The sequence below is a fragment of the Perissodus microlepis genome, chromosome 15 (genome assembly GCF_051167445.1).
Source record: "Perissodus microlepis isolate ML-2025 ecotype Zambia chromosome 15, ASM5116744v1, whole genome shotgun sequence".
Taxonomy (NCBI): Eukaryota; Metazoa; Chordata; class Actinopteri; order Cichliformes; family Cichlidae; genus Perissodus; species Perissodus microlepis.
In genome coordinates, this window is record NC_140475.1 from 21,901,704 (window position 1) to 21,924,370 (window position 22,667).

Here is a 22,667-nt window from a genome sequence, read left to right on the forward strand (position 1 = left end):
CCAGCCATCAATTCTCAGATGTCAAAATGAATTGAATGCATGTTCATTACCACTTAGTAGTAAGTGACAAAAAAACTACAGGCAAGATGGATTACCTACTGTATCTCAAGTAGCTTTTTTTTTTTAAGTCTCTGCATATGATTTTCATACATTACTGATATGAGCTGATGCCAGTGTTTTTGAAGGTTAGAAAACTTGCATCAGTCTTGCATGGTGTACCAGAATTACAAAGTAATGGTGTACCAGACGATTTTTTTGTTTTATTTTTGTTTTCCCTTTGCTCTCAAAGCCCTCAAAACCCACAAGAGCATCAAACATTGTTTATTTGCATATTTTATGGTAAACGTGCGAAAAACTGAAACATCTGTGAGCTGAATTGAAGAGTCACAATGTTAAAGTGTTTAAATGATTTTGGACGGGTTATAGTTGTAGCATCATAAACACCTGCCTCTCCTTTGACCAAAATGATCTTAAACACAAAGAGACAAATAATATTCTGTATCTCCAGCACACGTTGTGATTTTACTCCTAAACATATCTGTTGGAGCTAATTTGAAAGTCGTCATGTGCTGCCTGCGTTGGACATAGAGATAATTTAGCTCATTTTTACGCCAGTCTGATGCTAATTTATTTTGGTGTAAGTTAAAAGACTGAGAATAGTCCCTGTAAGCACCAGTAACGATCACTAGGCTTTCAGTCCCACAGGTCTAGAGACCAGTTGATGACCCCCTGATGACCTCCAATTGCAATGGAAAAAATGTATAATCCCCAACTAGCTGGCAAGTGTAGAAAGAGTGTACTGCACCAAACTCATAATGTACTCTCTGAGCGTTAGTGATACTTTCACTACTAATTACCAATTTGTGAGGCAAACCAGAAACTAGGAACACTCCCCTTCAAAGTAAGTTGTGCTTTAGAATAGAATAGAATAGAATAGAATTCAACTTTATTGTCATTGCACATGTCACAAGTACAAGGCAACGAAATGCCTTATTGCTTATTGAAGGCAAACAGTTTGTTTCTAGTTTGTCACACTTTTCACAGTTTGCAGTGTTTGCCGCACTGCATACCTCTGCACTGCATATCTGTGACTTCCAGTAACCACTTGCCAACTGGTCGGGGAATGTACATTTTTCCCTCGTAGCCGGTGGTTGCCTCACGGTTGCTGACAGGTGTCTTGGCCTGTGTGACTGGGGCCTCTTTTTTATGCAATACTGCATTGACACATTTAATTGATCATCATGCTGGATGACTGACTTGATGACTAATTGCCTCATTGATCTGTTGACTGGCTAACAAGCTACATCCAAACTGGGCTTTTCACTGGCAGCAGTGCAACAATGCAATAACATGCAGGCACTGTGTGTGAAAAGCTGTTATTTAGAGGTGTATATGGCTGATTTGTGCCCTTAAATGTCTGTAACAAGAAGAGGAAAAGTGGTGTGCCCCTTTTCCATGTTGTTTGTTTGCATAGTTCAGATTTAGAGCATCACATAATGAAGAATTACGACATCAAAGTACAAACCAAACAAGCTGCCGAGAGACAAAAATGCAGCGTTTAGTCACAAAATAAGCAGGGAGCAAAGAGGATAAAAAACTGAAGCACGGCCTTCATCTTGTTAAATACCAAAAAGCAGGAACTGAAAAGCTCTCTGAATCTCCCTTAAATAAAATGACCCCTAAAAGCTCTTTAGATGCTTTTAAAAAGCCCTCTGCTGTGAGCAGCAAAGAACATGTGTGAATAAATCCAATGTTCACTAGTTCAAATGTTCTGATGACTGATAAAATAGAAAAAGATAACTGTGAACCTGTTGCTTTTTTTTTTTTAAGACTACATCACGTCGTCTCTTTTTTTCTTATATGTCAAAGATAATTTTGAACACATGGTAGATCTTTTCATTGTCTTGACTGCCTCATGCATTTGCCCACCGCAAGCTAACTCATTTCTACTGCACCATGTCGATTGTTCAGGAACCAGAAATTGCCATTTTAATCACATGTGTCTGCTAATTAACATGTCAGACTAATACAATGCTAGACTCTCATTCACCAAAACTGAAGCACAGACTTGTTGGAAGGGCTGTACCACACGGCAACCATATTTATCACTAGCACACAGCTAGCAGCTGCTCGTGTCAGTCGAAACACTCACCATTAAGTCTGAGGAAAATCCAACATGAGTGAGTTAAAAAAAAAAGTTTAGTCCTAATGCAGTTATTAAAAAAGGAGCGATGGGCTCTAAAGACAAGACACATTTTTTATGCCACATTAAAACACATTTTTTTCATGGTCTAAGTTGGATGTTTTAGCACGGGCACCTCAGGGGAATGACTCCCTTTTGCAGCCTGTCTCAAGTGACCGTTTGGCACTTCTTGTTGGCTTCATTTTCAGCACCTAGGCTGATATAACTGAAATAAAACAGAGCAAAATGATTTATTTAATATTTTGATTTAACAAACAGAAACTGCATCTTCTGTCTTCTGTTATACCGCATCAAATTTGATGAGAGTGCATTTCTCTTTTACATGTGATCATTAGTTCTCTTTTTAACGGCTTTGACTGATTTCCAGATTTCAGATGCAGAGTGGGAGGACATGTTGGAGGGCTTTGATGAGCGGAGATACCTGAGCGCCCGGCGCTGGAAGCCCGGAGACGACCCGTACACTCTGTACGCTTTCAACCAGAGAGAGAGTGAACGCATCCCCAGTGATCGAGCCCTGAGAGACACTCGACACTACAGGTACAAAACCACAGAGTGCAGTATATAAAACGAACATGCACAAGTATAAACGACAACACACAGAGAAGTCTGACACAATACAACATGTGTGTTGTGTTAAAGACGGCAGACGAGCTTGAGAAAGTGCAGATTGTTTGTAGCAAAATGTTTCTGCAGCACCTGAAAGACAAACCTCTGGAGGAATCTATTTATTACAGGCAGACTCTACAGAGTTATGTATAAATCTATCACAAGTTTGCATCCCTGCATAAAAGGAGAGCTTATCACACAAAACAAACTCATGTTGCCTGCAGGCATAAACAAACACATCAACAAACACACAACAACACCACAGATCAGCTTTTAGTATTACAGGTATGTGTGCGCACATAAGCGCGCACGCACTGAATTAAAGAGGAACACAGCAGCAACTCCTGGAGTTCGTAATGAATCCCCTATCTGTACTAAAACAAATTTAGATTATGGAACCAACACGTTTTCATAGAGAAACCACCAAATTACAATCCGCCTGTCTGCTAAGAAATTAAATTAAACCAAAATAGAAATCCTCTTAGCAGAGCGCCGTCTTCCTCTGGAAAGACGCTCAGCAGGAAGATAAGGAGCTTGCCGCATTGACTGCAGCTCCCTACTTGTATATTTCAGGAGATAAAAACTTCCAGGCACTTGTAGAAGGCGTTCAGAGGTCCAGTGTTGTTGGTTGAGATCGTGTGGGATACACAAACACGGCTTTTTTGCTGAGATTCTGTTTCTATTAGGCTTTCAACAACAAAGCCACGTCTTTGCATTGATATATCATTTTTTTCTTTTTACAATTTTTTTTTTTTTGAGTTTTGTTTCCTGGGTTTTTCTCACCCGGCCATAATTGATGTGCCTAGAAAGTCTGGGAGCAAAGTTTATCCACCCGACGTAGTTTCTAATGATTAACCCACACACTGGGTGGTCTGTTTGCTCCTTGATTTCAAAGCAGAACCAGCATTGCATCTAGTTTGCAAACTTTCTCTCGTGCTAAAAAAATAGTGCAAAATCTCTTTCTGACTGACTGAAATAACATTAAGCGAAGAAAAAAAAGCCATGCCAATGTTGAATCTGTCTTCATTTTAGATCAAAACAGTAAGTACCAAACTGCAGTACCAAAGGTTTTTCAGGAGTCTCTAAGAGGCAGTGAGATGCACTGGATCCACCTGAGTTGTGCAATATATCTTAGATCTTTAATTAAATCAGGGAATAACAGAAGCTGTGGGAACATAAAATGAAAAATGGAGTGAAAAGGATTTTTTTAACAGTTTATATATAGATTTATAGGTTTTTGCTATCCCCCCCCCCTCTTTTTCCTAATTGACCTCAGTGACATGGAACTCTAATTATTGCTCCAGACCACATGGTCCCAGAAATTAGACAGCATATCAGCTTCTTAGACCCTTATGTAAAATCAAGCCTTAGAAATCTCGGTGTCATATTTGACAGCTCGATGTCGCTCGAGCAGCATTCTAAGCAGCTGGTCCGAAACTGTTTTTATCATTTACGTAATATTTCTAAACTCAGACTAATGGTATCAAAGCTTGAACTTGAGATGATTATTCATGCTTTTATTTCTTCTCGTTTAGACTATTGTAATGGCCTTTTTACTTGTTTTAACAAATCAGCCTTAAATCGTCTTCAGACTGTGCAGAATGCTGCAGCACGTCTCTTAACAGGCACCAAGAGAAGATCGCATATCACTCCAGTCTTGGCCTCCCTTCACTGGTTGCCTGTAAATTTTAGGTTTCATTTTAAAATTTTAGTTCTAACCTTTAGGGCCCTACATGGTCAGGCTCCTCAATATTTATCTGACCTTCTGAAACCACATACATCTTCTCAGGCTTTAAGGTCATTAGATCAGAGACTGCTGGTGGTACCGCGCACTCGTTTTAAAACTCGTGGTGATCGGGCCTTTCAGACTGTGGCACCATGGTTGTGGAATTCTCTCCCACTGTCTCTTCGCTGCACGGACTCCATTGATTCTTTTAAGAAACAGCTGAAGACATTTTTATTTAGAAAAGCATTTGATTAATTTCTTCTTATGCTGTTTTTATAGTTTTATTGTTTTACATTACAATGTAGCTTGCCATCACCAGTGTGTGAATGTGTGTGTGAATGGGTGGATGACTGGACATGTAAAGCGCTTTGGGGTCCTTAGGGACTAGTAAAGCGCTATATAAATACAGGCCATTTACCATTTTTACCATTTACATTGTTTTATTTACTGTTATATTGTTTTTATATTCCCATTTCCTGTGTTGTAAAGCACTTTGTGATTTTTATCTGTGAAAAGCGCTATATAAATAAATTTTACTTACTTACTTACTTACTTCAAACATCGGGGAAAACTTGCTTTATTTAGTCTCATAATAGATAATGGATTTGAGTGTAGCTTTAGGTCATGCCCTTCTATGCATCCAGTTGACAAATGTTCAACATGCTACTTTCTTCAGACATTCGTTATGCTGTTTAAGCTCCTTCAGCTTGCTTAGTATATGTATATGTATAGTATGTATAGTACATTACTTCATAGTATATGAAGTAAATGTCCAGCTTGAACATCCGTTGTCCTGTTTTGCACATGTGTATGTGAGCCAGTGTTTGCTGTGTGATTAACCTCCTAAGACCCAAACTCTTCCACAGCATGCATTTTTAATTTCTCTTTGATATTTGGGCATATTGGGGCGCGATGAATGTAAAAACAAAGAATTACCAGATTTATTTTTTTTTTACCTTATTTTTGTTTTTAAGAAAAATGAGAGCCACATATGAGGATATTCATTTAAAATTTTGATAGAACAGTAGCAGTATAATGTCCTTGTAAGTGGATATCAGGCCCTTGTAGAGCAAAATTGAGTATTTTGGTCTAAATAACCCAAAATGTGATGTCCACATATGTGGACCCCAGGTCCTAGGAGGTTAAAGGTTACCAGGCAGCTCATGGGGACCCAGCTCCCTGAGAGGAAGCTGCATGTGGGTGTTTGTTGGGTGACTGTTGGTTTTGGCAGTCGTGCTGAACATGGTCATGTCCTGATTGGTTGCTGCTGCTGTGGCTGATGGTGATGAGCACAGCAGGTTACAACTTCACAGGCTATAATCTGTTAGCGTAGCCGGCATGTACATCACTGTGTGCGGATGTGTTTTGACGTGTGATGAGGAGATTGATGTCTGACTCAGTCATAGCTTGTCTGCTGCTTCCAACACTGACTGTGTGTGCGTGTGTGTCTGTGCACAAGTGTGAGTATTTCTGAGTGTTTATCCATATGTGCACGCTAATGTGCGTAAGTGCACATTGTGCCGATCGTTTGCATCATCTGCTGTGCTACCGGAGGAGGGAAATTCACTGTCGAGCTGACATAAGGCGACTGAGAAATGTGTGAGTTGTGTGTCTCATTGTGTGTGCGTGTTAGAAAAGTGAGAAGGATGTGTAGGAGGGGTGGGGGGGGGGCCAGGGATACGCTTACACATTAATCTGTTAGCAGGGAGGTAGGGGGCTGATGGTGCTCATTTATCTCATATAGGACAGCGAAGTGTGCGTGTCTGTCTGCACACATGTGTGTGGACGGGGGTTGCTGTTATGTGATTATCTGTTAACTCAGTTACCTTGTAGCTGTAGATCACAGGAACACTTGGCAGGGGAAAATGAAGGCGCCTCATCCTCTTTTAGGATTGGAAAAAAGAAGAAAAACTGCAGTAAAATCTTTGACTGTAGCTACTGAGGTATTCTTAGAAACACCTTCTTTTCTACTGCAGAGTCATGGAGGTACTTCCTACACCTTGGCAGGGTTCCCAAGAGGAACTATTTGGCTTAAATTAAAGGTGGTGTGAGGGCTGGTGGGAAGGAAATTGGATAAGACAAGACAAACGGATATGGGAATGATGCAGCTGGGAACTGTGTGCCGTGTTTGAATGTTAACCTTATCTTAGGTGTTTGATTCAATGCCAAATATTTTCTGTTCTCACCTTTCACAAAAATAAGCACAGGTTTAACAACTTGGAGGTTTTGATACCATGGTGATGTATGCTTGTTCCCATTACTTCTATGTGCAGAAATGTAAAAAAAAAAATCCAAAACAGAAAAGCAAAGCATTTCCATTTTGTCTAGTGAACATATTTATATGTTCAGAAATATTGCTGCTTATGCTGAAAATCAGTGGCCCCATCTAAAGAAACCAAGTCCAAGGAAATTGACTGACAGGCCATCTCTCTAGCAAAGGTAGTAAAGAAGCAACTCAGCAATGAACCATGAAAGCTAAATAGAAAGACACAAAACCAAGAAGAATTTTTAGATTACCACTCTAAAGGAAAGCACCAGAAGCGAAAACACAGCAGGTTTAGTGAAGCTGCTTCAGGTCTGTTATTTTCCCAGTGGGGCAAGGATAAGCTAAAGATTAGAGAAGCAAGCTTCTGACCTGAAGATGCTAGGTTCCATATTGCCTGCAGGCTGCAAGAGATCGGGAATCTATAAGATCCGTAACCCCTGATGGTAAGACTGTGGCTGCGACCACAGAGATGAATGCAGTGCAGGTGGAAATTGTACTATTTCCGAGTTTGTGTATACAGGAGGTAAATGTGTCGGCAAGAGAGATGCAGTTGCTAAACTATAATAGATGATTACTTAATATATGATTGCAAGGTGATGGAGTGGTTAGCACTATTGCCTCACAGTGAAAAGGTCCTGGGTTAAAATCCGGGTGCTTGTAAGTACCCCACCTCTTACCCCATGACAGTTTAGAAACGGTCCAGCTACCTGTTACCCTAAAATGGACAATGCCAAATATTTAAATACAACTAAAAGGGAAGCTCTGAAAGGATCATTTAGGCCTGAAATCCCCAGCTGGTTGCAGCAGATGGCTGCTCCTCCCTGAGCCTGATTCTGGTGGAGTTTTCTTAATGGTAAAAGGATGTTTTTCCTTCCTGGTGTCACCAAGTGCTTGCTCAGATGCGGTCGTGTGATTGTTAGGGTTTTATCTCTATTATTGTAAGGTCTTTACCGCACAGGATAAAGTGCCTTGAGGCAACAGTTGTTGTAATTTGGCATATATAAATAACATTGAACTGAAAAGTATTTTTGAGGTTGGGCTGCTTTCACCAACAATGCCAAAGCCTAGCACTGAAAACTAAGGCTACTCAATTAGCCCTAATCTTCAATTAACCCGAAGGCAAAAAGCACAGTGACAATTATTTCATGATCTTGAGTATTTAACATCATTAATCATGAACTCACTGAATTTATTAAAAACGTAATAAATGAAAAATGTGGTGGCTGATTCAGTTCAATCTTTAACCAAAGTCTGCCTTGGTAGGGCCACCTATACCTGCTGATCTCTTCAGCAGGATGTCTGCAGATGCAGACAGGGGCAACAAGAGGCCAAGGAAGCAGCTGACTTATGCCTAAGTTGACACCATTGCAACCACGAGTTTTTCATCCTTGAGGTTTAAAAAGGGAAGCTGTGATCTTTATTTATAAGGTTTTTAGCAAAAACAAAAAAGAAAGAGGTCACAAAACAGTTGCAAAAAGGTAATTGTTTCATTCCTGTTATCTTATTTTCATAATCACTAAAAGCCAAAATTATAATTGAAATTAAAATCTGATTAAACAGCCAGCTCTACTGAAGGCAACTCTGGGCTACAGTGTGGTTAGTATATTTTATACATTAATTTTGCAGCTGTTTGTTGTTTGTGTCTGTGCGTTGCAGAGTCACTGCATTAAGAACAGTGGTGTTCAGGTTGGTAGTGGGTCCAGAGAGGTGTGGAAAACAATTTCTTTTGAAGCAGTGTTTTGTATATTTATTTATTTGTATTTTTGAAGGGAAGGCAGGATGTCCAGGTTGTTACTGCGTATGGGGGGGAGTGCTTCTGTCTCTATCTCGTGTTTGACGGTGGAACAGTGGAGTGTATGCAAGAGGAAAGAAATGAGAAGAGAGCTACAAACAGCTTAAGCAAAGATAGGAAGATAGAAGAGAGAAGGTGATAAGAGAAAGAGGAGGAAGAAAAGTCAAGTGGAGATTAGGGAAGGGAGAGAAGGGGAAGTGGTAGAGGAGGAGACTATAGGGGAGATGGGGGGAGATGCCACAAGCTGCTGAGAGGAGAGATAATTGCCACATGCAGAGCTGAGGAAGCTGTGTATGTGTTGGGGTGTGTGTGCTTGTGTGCGTGTGTGTATAAACCACTCCACTTCACTGCTCTGCTATTATCTCGGTGAACAGGGGAACCTCCCTCTGTCTGCTCTCCGGCAGACAGTCTATAAGCCCAACAGCCGCTTCGCTGCAGGGATTAGATCCAAGTAGGGAGACAATGGGCTGATACAGTACAGGGAGGAAACATGTCCTACAGTTATGCACAATAGGTTGATATGGCAACAGGAAGTGTGTAAGAAAAATGTTTTAATGCGTGAGTAGACAACAAAAAGTGATGTTCAGTGCAAGACAAGTTGTTAAAAAACAAACTTTTATGTATTGAAGAAATATGGAAAGCACTGTTATCAACATGCCATAGAGAGAAATATCATCTGTATATACTGTCTCACTATCTTCAAATGCAGAAAATATGCATAAATATATTTTACACATTTTGTTCCACTGACTTCACTTTTATACACTATTCGTCAAAACTATTCGCTCGTACGCCTTCACACTCATTTGAGCTGAAGTAGCATCCCATTCATAATTCATAGGGTTTAATATGATGCCGGCCCACCCTTTGCAGCTTTAACTCTTCTGGGAAGAGTTTAGGGGTGTGTTTATGGGAATTTTTGCCATTCTTCTAGGAGTAGTTTCGTGAGGTTAGACACTGATGTTGGACGAGAAAGCTTGACTTTCAGTCTCCACTCTAATTCATCCCAAAAGGGTTCTGTCGGGTTGAGGTCAGGATTTTCTGCAGGCCAGTAATGTTCTTCCACACCAAAGTTGCTTATCTATTTCCTTGTGGACCTTGCTTTTTACACTGGTGGGCAGTCATGTTGGAACAGGAAGGTTTCCATCCCCAAATTTTTCCCGCAAAGTTGAGAGTATGAAATTGTCCAAAATGTGTTGATATGCGAAGCATTAAGAGTAACTTTCACTGGAACTAAGGGGCCTGAAAAACAACCCCACACCATAATACCCCATCCAACTTTACATATTCATACAAGTACCGTTCTCCTGGCAACCGCTAAACCCAGAGTCATCCATCAGATTGCCAGATGGAGAAGCCATGAAGCTCTCTGCACACTGTTCTTGAGCTAATGTGAAGGGCACATGATGTTTGGAGGCCTGTAGTGGTTGAATCTGCAGAAAGTTGGCGACACCTGCGCACTATGCACCTCAGTATCCACTGACCCTGCTGAGTTCCTGCCATTCACAGTCACTTCCACTTTGCTAAAGTGGAACTGTGTGTGGAACTGTGGAATATTTATTAGTGAGGAAATTTCATGACTGGACATGCTGCACAGGTTCATGTTTTGTTTTTATTTATTTATTTATTTATTTTATTTTATTTTTTAACCAGTGTTTTTCTATATCACAGGAAGTATTTTTATTTCTTTTTTTTTCTTTTCTTTTTTTACATGCGTTTTAGGTTAAATGACCTCACCATGTGGTTGAAAGAATGTTGGAAACATTGTTTGGCTGTCTGTTGAATATCCTTTCCTTTAGTTTCTCACATGGAGCAGCTTTCTTTAGATTTTTCGTACATGATCTTTTTATTAATTAGAACAAAAAATAGAAACACAAAATACCAAAGGGCTGATTGTTTGGAATTAAGTTCAACATGCAGGCAACCAAAAGTGTCTGAAAGCACTTTTGGATGCAGAAATGCTGCATTATACTTACATTGCAGTTTTGCTGTTAAACCATGACCATTTTTGACTATGGACACACTTTTACTGTTGCAAAGGTATTTTTTGGGTTTATTTTTGCACAAGACAAGATTTATTTAAGTATTTTAGGTCAAACTCCTGCATGTTTGCTTTATTTTGTTACCTGAAAAATTGAAAATACAGTATTATGACAAGCCCTCTGCTGTCTTGGAAGGAGTTACAGCCTCCTCTTTAAAAGGTCATCCTCCAACTCACCCATTTGGTCACTGCCCTCTTGTCTGTTATGTACTTGACACAAACCGTCTTTGGTGGTTACTTTTTTGTTAGTTTATCTTCCTATATCTATTATACTCATTTGTCTGTGCTGTCAGTTATCAGGCAAGGCCCTAGGGAATGGTATTAAAGTGGTTCCACAGTCAGCCACATTGAAGCTGGTGTAAAAACATTAAAAATGTGTAAAACTATCATCCTTTCTGTCCTCTGAAGCACATCTGAACAACACACACTGCGTAGCACACAATTTGTCATTTTCTTTGTTTTGCCTCAGTGGAAGATGTGATAACGCTCCAGTGTTTTGTTGTTACTGCTCCAAAATGGAGGCATCTCTCCTGCAACCAGACAGTGCTGCAGGGAGAAAAAACCCAACAGTCCATTCAGTCACTTACTAATTATTTGATTGCATTTTGACCCTGTGATGCTCAAACACTTATTACTAACTAGATCATGCAGTCGTTCAGCACTGCCCTGCCTGTGCGTGTGAACGTGTGTGTTACATGTGCACACTGGCGTCAGTGTCCTTTCACACTCAGTCAGCTACTTAGTCATATTTCCATGAATCACAACAAGCAGCTAAACATTAATCACTGTATTAGCTCTGGTGCCTCCCACGCTTGTCATCCTTCTCAGATCACAAGCCTCGAAAATACACAAAGAAAAAATCCCTCTGAACTCTGACACTAAATGATTTTTATTATCTCTTGTCAAGCTTGCTTATTTGATTACCTGCTCTGGTGATGAATGATCAGAGTCTGGTATCAAAAGCAGATGGAAGAAACATAAAACAACCTCAAGGCTCACATTTTCTTTATACCGATGTTCTACGAAAATGCTTGGATGTGGAGAAAAAAAAAATACAGGTCTGACCTCCAAAAAGTATAAACACCACCCACTGCATTACTTTATTTGCTTCTTCCCAGTAAACACAGATTTGGTGATTTGCAACACATTAGATGTCTAGACTTTTAAAGTGGAAGCACTTGATAATAATATCATTCTTCTTGCAGACCTTCAAATAACCGCCTACTGGTTAGATTTATTGGTCATTCATGTAAGTCAGGTGGTGTGTCCATTGACAAAAAACTAAAGATGCACCAAGTGATCGAACGCCTGTATTGGCCAGTTTTCTTGTTGATTGAATATTATCCTTTCAACCAATCAATCGAGTTTATAGAGGGCTGATGTTTTTGTTGTTGGCATGAGGACAAATGTCCCTACAATAATAGATACAGAGATAATGCAGAGACAAACACAACAATTATATGACACCCCCCCCCCCCCCCCCCCCAAGCACTTTGGCGACTGTGGGAAGGAAAAACTCCCTGTTAACAGGAAGAAACCTCCAGCAGAACCAGACTCAGGGAGGGGCGGCCATCTGCCGTGGCCGGTTGGGTGAGAGAAGGAAGACAGGATGAAACACATTCTGTGGAAGAGATTAATAACAAGTACTTGTTATTTAGATTATTGTAATCATTAGGTTGCAAAGCAAAGTTACAGATGTTGTACATTTTATGCTGGGTAACAAAAAAAGTATAAAAGAATGAGTATATAGTTTATTTATAAAAACCTGATTTTCTTGATGAAATGTGGAGGATGAGTTCAGTAGCCGCACAGCATGAGTGTGTTAAAAAGCGTGGTACTAGGGTGATAAGTCCTTTTCCTACTCCTGGCTCCTTATCTTTCCATCTATGGTGTGTGTTTCTTGTATGGTTGTGTCCCAATAACATTACATGTTTCCAAAGGGTTCTGATCATTTCACATGTTTCTGTGAGATCATCCACTGACGCTTGGTGGTGGTGATGTAGATTTGTATCTGTTCATCAGTCTTAGTCAAATAAACCAGATTGCATCCAAAGTCTACCTATTTTTTTGCTCACTGTGTGCAGCATTGCAATTCTAGGAATCATGGCTTCAAACGAAAGCGTCTGAAGCCCACTTGTTATTCTGAGCAAAGATGAGTTCTCTCAATATCGAATCCTGGCTCAGTTACAGGTTTTGAGGGGGCAGTTCATAGCACTCTCAAACACTTCATGGCAACTGGATCAGTTGTACCCAAAGCACGATCGGGCAAACTAAAAGACCTTGCACTATCAGAGGATCAATAACACAAACATTGTTCACTAAGATACAAAAAAAAATCACCTTCATCTCAGAAAAAAGATTTACTAAATAAAGAATGGAAGAACTTTGATGGTTTAATAATGAGGAATAATTGATAGAAATGTTAGATTTCATTTGCAAGAGATTCGCAATTTGCATAATTTTATTGTATATTAAATTATATATGCAAAGACATGCAGTTAGTGGGGTTAGGTTTCTGGATTGGTGCAAAAGGTACCCCGCCTCTCACCCTTTGTCAGCTAGGAAGGCTCCAACCCCCTTCTGACCCTGAATTGGATAAGCGGGAGGAGGGATGGATGGAATAAGTTATATTCATAACGATATTATATTTTATTAACTGTAACTCTGTGTTATAGTCACTGAGTTATTATTCTTCATTAGAAATATAATATTGTTTCTTTCATCATTAGAAATATCTACGCAACATTTTTCCCCCCTAATATTAGGCTTTAAGTAGCAAAGATGCTAATATGCACCACATGTTTTAAAGTACTTTGAGGCAGGTTCCTGTGTCCTCCAATGTTCCCAGTTTATCCTGAATTCCAGTCCAGGATGTTCCCCAGTCAAAAAACACCAGTGGCTCCTCTTAAGTGTGCCACTGTTTACACTGGGTCTAACGAACAGCACAAACCACAGCAGAAAGCTCTCTGTGAGGCGAGGAAATCCCCTTGGTGTATTGTGGGTAATCTGCTGATGTGGAACCTGAGCTGCGAAGCACCCCGGTGCTCTACAACAGCGCAGAGTGACAGTGATGCTAAGCAGCTTTACCACAGCTAGCGTCTCAGCTAACCGTCCTGCTCTGCCTCTGAGATGAATGTGTGTCGAAACAATCACCGAGCAGACGACATTACAAGTGTATCTGCTCTGATACCTGATTAGATTTGTTTGACTTTTCTTTAGCCTCTGTGCTTTTGGATTCTGCCCTTTTTTTATCCCAGCTGCTGCTTTTCTTTGGCATCTTTTGCTCTGTTGATGAGTGCAGAGAATTACGGGGATTTACATTATGAGAAAAATACGCTGCATGTTTGAAACATGAGGCAGAGCTGCGCCTTGAAATAGACTGATGGTGGATTTGAGTGAAGCTCTGATGTCTCATTGATTTCACCTCTTAAATCCACTTTTCAGCTGTGAAGGTGAGATGCAGAAGAAGAAGAGGAAACAGATTAAAAAGTTTTTAAGTCCTCGTATATTTTGGGCATGGATGGTGAAAATGTAAAAAGCCGTCCAGTCTGAAACACACAGTGGCTGGTGTTGTGTTTTGCACTGCTGCATCTATTGTGTTATTTTAGTGTTTCATGTCTCTCAGATAAAGCAGGCTGAAGAAAAGTGTTGTAGCTATAAAAGTGCTGCGTAAATCTCATCACAACACTACAAGTTAAGCCAAAACTGATTATATCTTCTGAACCCCCAAACCCATCTGGAGGTTTGGAAGATTATAAACAGGAAGAAGGGAAATCATTACTAAAAGTTAATTGCGATTATTCAATAAAAAATAACTCTTTCCTTTTTGGCTAGGTTAATTAAATTGCTTGTTGTGCAGCACTGTTTTTGGGTTTAATTGTGCCATAGAAATAAACTGACTTGACAGATTTACTTGATTTAAGTCAACCAATGGGGGATGCAAGGAAGTATACCTTTGTTTTAGGTCATTTGATTCCCAATCATTGGTAGTAGATTACAGTGGGTCCAGAATTTGTGGGAGTACATTTGGATACATATGCTTTTCATATCAGGTACAAATGGTTTATTTTCAGTTCTCAAACTTGTCAGACTCTTTGGTTGGTTCTCACAAAAGAACAAAAAAGAACCGTAATTACCCGTGAAACAAACAAACACACACACACACACACACACACACACGCACACACACACACACACACACACACACACACACACACACACACACACACACACACACACACACACACACACACTGATGGAGGCAATTCTTTGCATGTGCATAGAGCTTTCTTTGAGCTTAAAAAAAGGATTACATAGGGTGTGATCTTTTTGGCTATTCCTCCTTAACCCAAGCGCAGAAATACACAAGGGTAAGCCAGAGGATCAAGCTGAGTGACAGTTTGATTGAGCTTTTATACGGGTGCAGTGCTTGATTGGAACACAGGAGTCGGGCGCTGGTCAATTCAGCCATGGTGGAAGGCTAGATGAAGGATGGACAATGAAAATGATGAGCTCAGCAGGAGCTAAACGGAGGAACCAATCAGGAATAGGGTCTTATACATAATTAATTTGCGTGCAAGATAAAATAGTTCATCACGCTGTGAGGGGTTGGAACATAATGACCCAGGACTGGAAGAGATCTCAACACTCTGGCTGATCTGTAGATGGAAAAATGAAAACCTGACGACAGGATCGCATCGATAAATGTACAGTTCAGCCTGGCCTTCTTGTGACCTGCACACCAGTGTAACCAATCAGTATTAAAAACAAATGAATTTAATTTCATGCTCTGAAATATGGTAATTATGATATTATTTGATAGTTAACTGCAGAATTTATGTAATATCTACCTACACAATGTGAATGGGGCCATATAATGGCATAGTGTGTGTGTGTGTGTGTGTGTGTGTGTGTGTGTGTGTGTGTGTATTTGTGTGTGTCACAGGGGTTGCGGCAATCATCGATTGGTCCAGTCACGTATTGATCCATCTTCATCGATTGGCTGGTGTAAGTGCCTGTCAACCATCCTGTCACTGCCACTCCTCACATGAAGGATTGCTGTTACATCCACTACTTGTCGTCCTCCTGTGCTGAGCATGTGTGTGTGTGTGTGTATTACTCTTGTGCTGTGCAGCTCCTTTTCTCTTCTTTTTCTGATCATTTTCTCCTCTCCTTACCTTCTCCATCTCCTTCCCCCCTTTTACTTCTCTCCGCCATTTTCTCTCATTTCTGCTTCAGGCCATATCTAAATTGAGCTGGACCCAGAGAACAGTCAATACTGCCTGATCCCTGCAGATGTGTGTTCTGTGTGTGTTGGGTTTTTTTAAATTTTAAAGTAAAAGATGGATGGAAAAAAGGAGAAGAAAATGGAGGCATAGAGTGTGTTTGACAGTTCAACACAGAACCTCATGGGGTGCACAGTACATGCATCCAGAGGGGGTGTAAGGATCTTAACTTCAGGTCAGAAATCTTTTTGAATATTACCTGATAACTGCACCATTTCCCAGTCATTAAGTGTACAATTAATATATGAATTAGAGGACTGGTATTTATATAGAGCTTTGTTTTTAGAGCTCGTTTATTCTAGTTGCATTCACCCATTCACACATGTGCACTTTAAGGACTCGCACACACACACAGACCGATGGAAACATTAGGGGTAATTTCGGTTTCAGTATTTTGCCCGAGGACACTTTGACATGCAGACAAGCAGAGATGGAGATCAAACCACTGACCTTTCAACTAATGGATGACCTCGTAAGCCCCTTCAAAGACTAATGTGAACCACTGTGCTCTGCCATAAGATTCAGTACACAGCTAAATATTACATTATACTCATTTGAGGTTTAGTCTACACTATTCCTACTTTTTCTTCCTACCAATTCTGCTCATTCTTGACTAATTATGGATTTCTTCATCCAGAATTTTAAATCTGTATTCCTTTTGACTGCATGAAACTAAATATAAACTAAACCATGAGTAAAAATGTGACGTTACCTGATACGTTGGCAAATAATGTCCAAAATAGGCGCTGACTAGTCACATTGGCCAAACAAGGTCAATGTCTAATTGTGTGTCAGTTCTAACATCCCAGCAAGAGTGCACTGAGTGCAAGAAAGAGCTGTTTTATGTGCAACTTTTTTAAGTGGCTGTTCTGCAGAGGTAGGTTGTTTTATCATTTTACACTGTTGGCCACATACATCCCACATTGATCTTGAGTAGGGCAGATAAGAGTGTAAAGATATGTAACATTTAACTTCCCAGATATCTTAGTAGGAAACATAGAAGTGCTATTTCAACAGTACATCTCTGTTCTTCTGCATAATAAAGAAATGCTGCTGTAAGAAATCTATCGCCACAACTGTTTGGGCATAAGTTGTAAGAAATATGTAAAATTACAGAGAAAGCTCTGGTAGCTCATAGCTCAGACTCTAATGTAATCATAAAACAACGTTTTTGTTAATTCACACAAATGTACTAATTTTTGTTATTACTCCGAACCCCCCCAAAACCCCCGGATATTTCTATAATAATGAAAAAAAGGAATGTTTTTGTCACTTAAATGTTTATGCGTTACTTTGGTGCAGTGGGAATGGCCATGAGGAAACTCTTTATGAGAAGGAAAGATGTCCTGAAAATAGAACACAAGATTTATATTTATCATAGCTGTCCAGTCGGCCAGGTTCAAGTGTTTGCCGGGTTGCTTTTGGTTCCTGGGGCTTATGTTTGACACCCCTGCTTTACATACTAATGCATTTGTTATAACAACTTTTCCAAATCCTAAGGTGAAGTGCAGCATATTTGTTGTTGTCAAAAGTACCTATACTTTAAGCATGGCCAGATATTATTTGAAATGGTCACCCTTAGTTACAGCCTTTTGTCATTCCTTTGTTATGTTTCAGACTGGTGATGAGTCTAAAATGCTCAAAGCCAAAATTAATAGTTAAACAGTAACTTTGTATTAGAAAGATCACTGCTCTATTCAAGTATTTGACCGTATTCATTATAATTCGACACAAAAGCAGAAAATATTATAATGAAGGACAACTGAGCAGATTTTCTTCTTCGTAGGTCACGTTTTTATATATTTTATCATTATCAGAATAGTTATTAATTATTTCATGCAGTATCTGAGTGTGGCTGTAAAGTTCTTTCAGTAGAAAATCCATGTTCTGCTTGCCTGGACTCGTGCAGTGCGAGGAAACTGTTGATGATCTTACAAACAGCTGGATGCAGCTTCACGCCGAAGCCCTCCAACATCATCTCCATGCACAGGCACACACAGACACACAAAGACCAAAACCTGTGCACAGTCGCACACAAAAGCACCATCAGTCACCCCTGCTGAGCTGTTGATAATTACAAGTAAAACTCTGCAGTAAACACCCACCTACACACACGCGCGAGTTGAGAAGGAGTTTTATTGCAGTTTGGAGCTGCTGGGCTTCTGTTCTCTAAGCAGCATGCAGAGTTCACTAATAACTTTCAGCAGAGATGGAAAAAATAAAGCAAGCATGCAGAGGCTGATGGACAGATTAAACACATACATCATAAACATGCATCAACTAATGAGCGAGTTAGGGATTGAATGAGCAAATAATTGAGTGAAGCGATTAACAAGATCAGATGAATAATTAACAAATGAACAGGGGAGAGGGAGAAGTAAACAACAGGAAAATGAACACAGGTGACGGAGCAGACGCCTGAGTGCACGAAACGTTGAACTAATCAGATTCTCAAAAGCATCAGACTTCCAACACCTTTCAATTCTCACACTGCTGTGCTGGGGTGCGCTGAAACGAGATGAAACAGCTGGCAATGAGCAAGCCGCGCCTCCACAGAAATCAACCCCATAGGTTTCTACAAGCTGTTACTCCAACCTGTAGTGATATTTTTAAATGAAGTGACTTCTAGCTGCCACATGTAAAATGTATTGTAACCTTTAAAGCTCCTACTTCAGAGTCACAGTGTGTGACGAGGATCTAATGAACATCAAGTTTGATGCATCTGGACTGTACAGTGATATTACCTGTTATATTGGGACCTGGTATACACAGCCACTGTTTCTTCCTCTTTCTTGGCAAACTCATAACAGCCGGAGGATACATCACGCAAGCAAGGCATTCTATTGCCAATTTAGCTTAACTTGGGATTTCAAAAACAAAGTTTTCTTCAATAATTTCATAAAAACTACTTATTCTTCCTCCTAAACAATAAAAATATAACCAACAATTAATAACAAGGAGACAATGAATCCAAACAATTGTGTCAGGGCATGAAGTGGTCTGCTTTTCAGTTAACACCAAGACTAAATTATTCACTAATTACTGAATATCCAAAAAAACTGAAACAAGACAGCTTGCATTTCATTGCTTTGTCCTGGTAGTTTTTTTCAGCATGTTAGAATAAATGAATAATATTTCATGCAGCTTTTACACAAAACAACCTTGATTCAAAACCTACAGGCCTCACTTGACCTCTGTGCTTATATACACCTGCACCAGGAAACCAACAGGTGACCCTCTCCAAGTCGAGGTCAGCTGAGTTGTTATCGCTGTACTGAGTTGAGCCAGCTGTCTGAGACCTCGAATGCTAACAAGTGCTCCTTCCTCCTCATAAGCTCACTTCTGTTTAACTTGCACACAGAGGCTGCACAGAGTAGAAGAACACACACATAGGCATACTTACAAAGTTTATGTATCCAAACACGCACAAGTAACATGCATGTAAAGTCACACTCAAACATGCACACAAAATGCAGACAAACACACAACACAGATTTTTCACTTGGCTCGATTGTAACGATTACAGCATTTCAGCCTGAATTTCTTTCCTCCTTCTGGCTTTTGTCGAACAACTGCAATATGTTCCATCTCAGCATGATGAAGTGTGCAGAGAGAAGCCTGAACAGGCTCGTACAGATCTTTGTGCGCACACACACACACACACACACACGCACACACACAATCTCTCTCTACTTTTTTTTTTTGAAGCAGCCTAAGTAGGACTACCGTTAAATAACCTATTAAATTAAACTTTTGTATAGCTCCCCAAAGTGTATTTTTCATATGTGCTAAATTTTTTATAGCTCAAATCCCAAATTCTGTATAAGGGACCTAAAATGTTTTTTAGCATGAATGCAGTTTTAGTGAGAATTGTATAATTTCTTATCGTGTGTAAAATGCAGGGATGATGCTCTTTAAATTAGGTTTATAACTCTCAGGTAGAGCCACACAAATGTACTGTTTGCCTTCTGATTATAAATAGAGTGCACTGAGACCTGTGAGACAGGTGTGTAGAAGAGGGAACTGCTAGTGAAAAAAGTTCCACTTCTACATACCAGCAGCAAAACATTTTTAAAAGGTTTCACCCTGCGATGACAACAGAATTCGCCTGAAACATGTTCAAGATTTTTACTTTTCTGAGCTCAGATTTATAAGACACATGGAGCCCTAAGCTATATATGGCCCCAGTAATCACCAATTTATGCCTCAGAACTGCTCAAGGCAAAGATAGTCTGTGCACTAAGTACACACAGTATGCTAAATATACTGTACATGCACATTATGCACAATGTACACACAGATATAAAGAAAAAAAAGAAGAAACAACTCTTTAAACATTAAGTGATTAAATAAACTAACAAAGCACAGAGGGTGAACGTACAGGGAGGGAGCGGGTGTGTTTTCCTTGTTTGAAGTGATCAATAATGACAGCTAGAAGTACCCAGAATGCAGATGGATCATCGTGGCCTCTAACGTCGGAGGTCGACCGTTCATCAGCTCAAATCGAGCGTGATGAAATATATCGCTGTTCTAGCCGAGTGAAACATCGCCTCACGTTACATTACATTTAGCTGACTGGCTTTTAAGTGACTCGCTCGAGCGTGAAGACTTTGTCAAACACAAGTTAACACCCACATAAGGATGTTGAAACAAATACAGCAGGCTCCCAGTTGTGTTGTTACTTGTTAAGCATCAGGAACTTAGTAGGTGCTCTTGTTTTTTTTAAGCAGAAAAAGGCTTTACATGGCTCTAGAGAAAGGATTTCAGGGGTCACAGGTAAAACATAAAGTCGATTGAACTCTTGAACACAAAAGGCTTTGAAAACAGTAAGAACTGGGTTTATTTAGACAGTTTAGTTCAAGGGGGCGGGGTTAGGTTTGGGTGATTTTCTTCTATTGAACTTCACTTGAAGGTATATCAGTAACAATCTGATATAATCTGCATTAGAAAAAGAGACTGTCTGAATTGTTATTTATAACAAAAAGAGAGATTTGTTTTCATTGGAGCTTAACAAATTTGTGTATTCTACCAAGATCCAAAATGAGTTGCATGGTGATCATTTGATATTGAGTGTATATTTGTAGATTTCAGGTACCATGTTTAAACTAAAAATTCGATGAATGAATCACAGTTTGGACTGAAAAAATATAGACAGAGTAGAATGAGGGTCAAGATTTGAGGCCTGGGCTTTTACTCTACAGCCACATTGAGGGGCTGATCATTTTCAGTCAGAGGCAGACGGTTCAGGACTGTTTGGCAGGCAGATAGGAGAACTGGCTCTCTGGCACATGGCTGTCCGCCTCCAATTTGATCCATTCAGAAGCTCTGAGATCATGAATCACACTCTAACCACAGAGCTGACCAGCAGACGGCACTTTTACCTTGATATATGATACAGTTTTTGCCCACAGAGATACTTCGGGCAGGAACACAAGCTTTGGAAGGCAGACGGTTTGTGCACAAAAAGGCAATATGTTAAAAACTGATTGTTGGTCGTCACATTGTGAGACTGTTGTTTTTCCCAGCATGCTCCCGGGTTCCTATAACTGGGCACTGTTATCAAATAAGGTGTTCTGGGGCACTTTTATCTTCCCATTCCAAAAGAGTAAGGAAAATATCCATTTAAATGGTTTCTGGTGATTATATACAGTATTTGTAAGTCGACATGTATGTATAACAAGCAAAAATCTTAGATTATATCAGGAAAAAAATGTGTCTGCAGGAATATTTAGGTATGAAAACACAAAGCAGAGATTAGCATTGCCTTTTACAAGGAATTATTTCTGCTTACAATTACTTTATTAATGTTTTTATGTAACACTAATCCCACCCAGAACTGCATCGTCATTTAATCCCATTTGGTCCGACATGGTGATTACCACAATTACCAAAGTCCATCTGGATAAAAAAGAGAAAAGAAAAAAAATACAGCTCCACTAGAAGTGTGTAGATTAGATCACATCAGATTAGTGGCAATAACTTCAATACTGTGCAAGTATTCAGATATAATCTGATAATGAAATGTATGTTTTTCCCTAGATTAAATTTTTTTGCAACACTGATCATAAAACCGCCCAATTTGATCCATTGTATAAAGATCATCCTTTTTTAATCAATCTTTAGAAAAACAAATATATTTACATGAAAAATGTACTTAAAAAATTCAAAGCATGAGCAGAATTGCTAAAATGACCACTTTGAACCATACAAGGCAAACCTATTTAACTTTAAATTTTTACCCTACTTTAATTAAAATGTGTTAATGGGAATAAACATAATGTGTCACACGTGAGCAGTTATTCCCACACAACTGGTTTATCTCAAATATGGCGCCTTCTCATTATTTTTGACTTACTATTTGTTAGAGAAGCGATATTAGCAGTGCCTTCTTCCACAGAAAGAAAGCAACAGTATGAGGACCTGTGCAGTCAGCGTGGTTAGACTAACAGCCCACTTTACTCATGGTTTCACATCTTTGCTAATCTAATACAAAGGTAAATAAAAACATAACCTGAGCAACAGTAAACATAATAAACATAGACCAGCTCATAATGGACAGCAAATCCAGGGAATATAGGGTCCATGTTCAAATGTGGATTAACATGTATAAATGTATATAGCTGGATCATATTGTTGATGATGAAGCAGCATGGTGGCACGGTGGTTAGCACTGTTGCCGCACAGCAAGAAGGTCCTGAGTTCAATTCCACCATCAGGCCGGGGTCTTTCTGTGTGGAGTTTGCATGTT

The 22,667-nt window shown here is 39.7% G+C and overlaps 1 protein-coding gene across 1 annotated transcript in view; it reads left to right on the forward strand.

The window, feature by feature from the left end:
• The window catches only part of galnt14 (UDP-N-acetyl-alpha-D-galactosamine:polypeptide N-acetylgalactosaminyltransferase 14 (GalNAc-T14)), a 214,963-nt gene that overhangs the window by 39,064 nt on the left and 153,232 nt on the right, over positions 1-22,667 (forward strand). Inside the window, exon 2 of the mRNA XM_084954131.1 lies at positions 2,571-2,740. Coding sequence (XP_084810257.1) covers positions 2,571-2,740 — 170 coding nt within the window. The remainder of the gene's footprint in view (positions 1-2,570; positions 2,741-22,667) is intronic.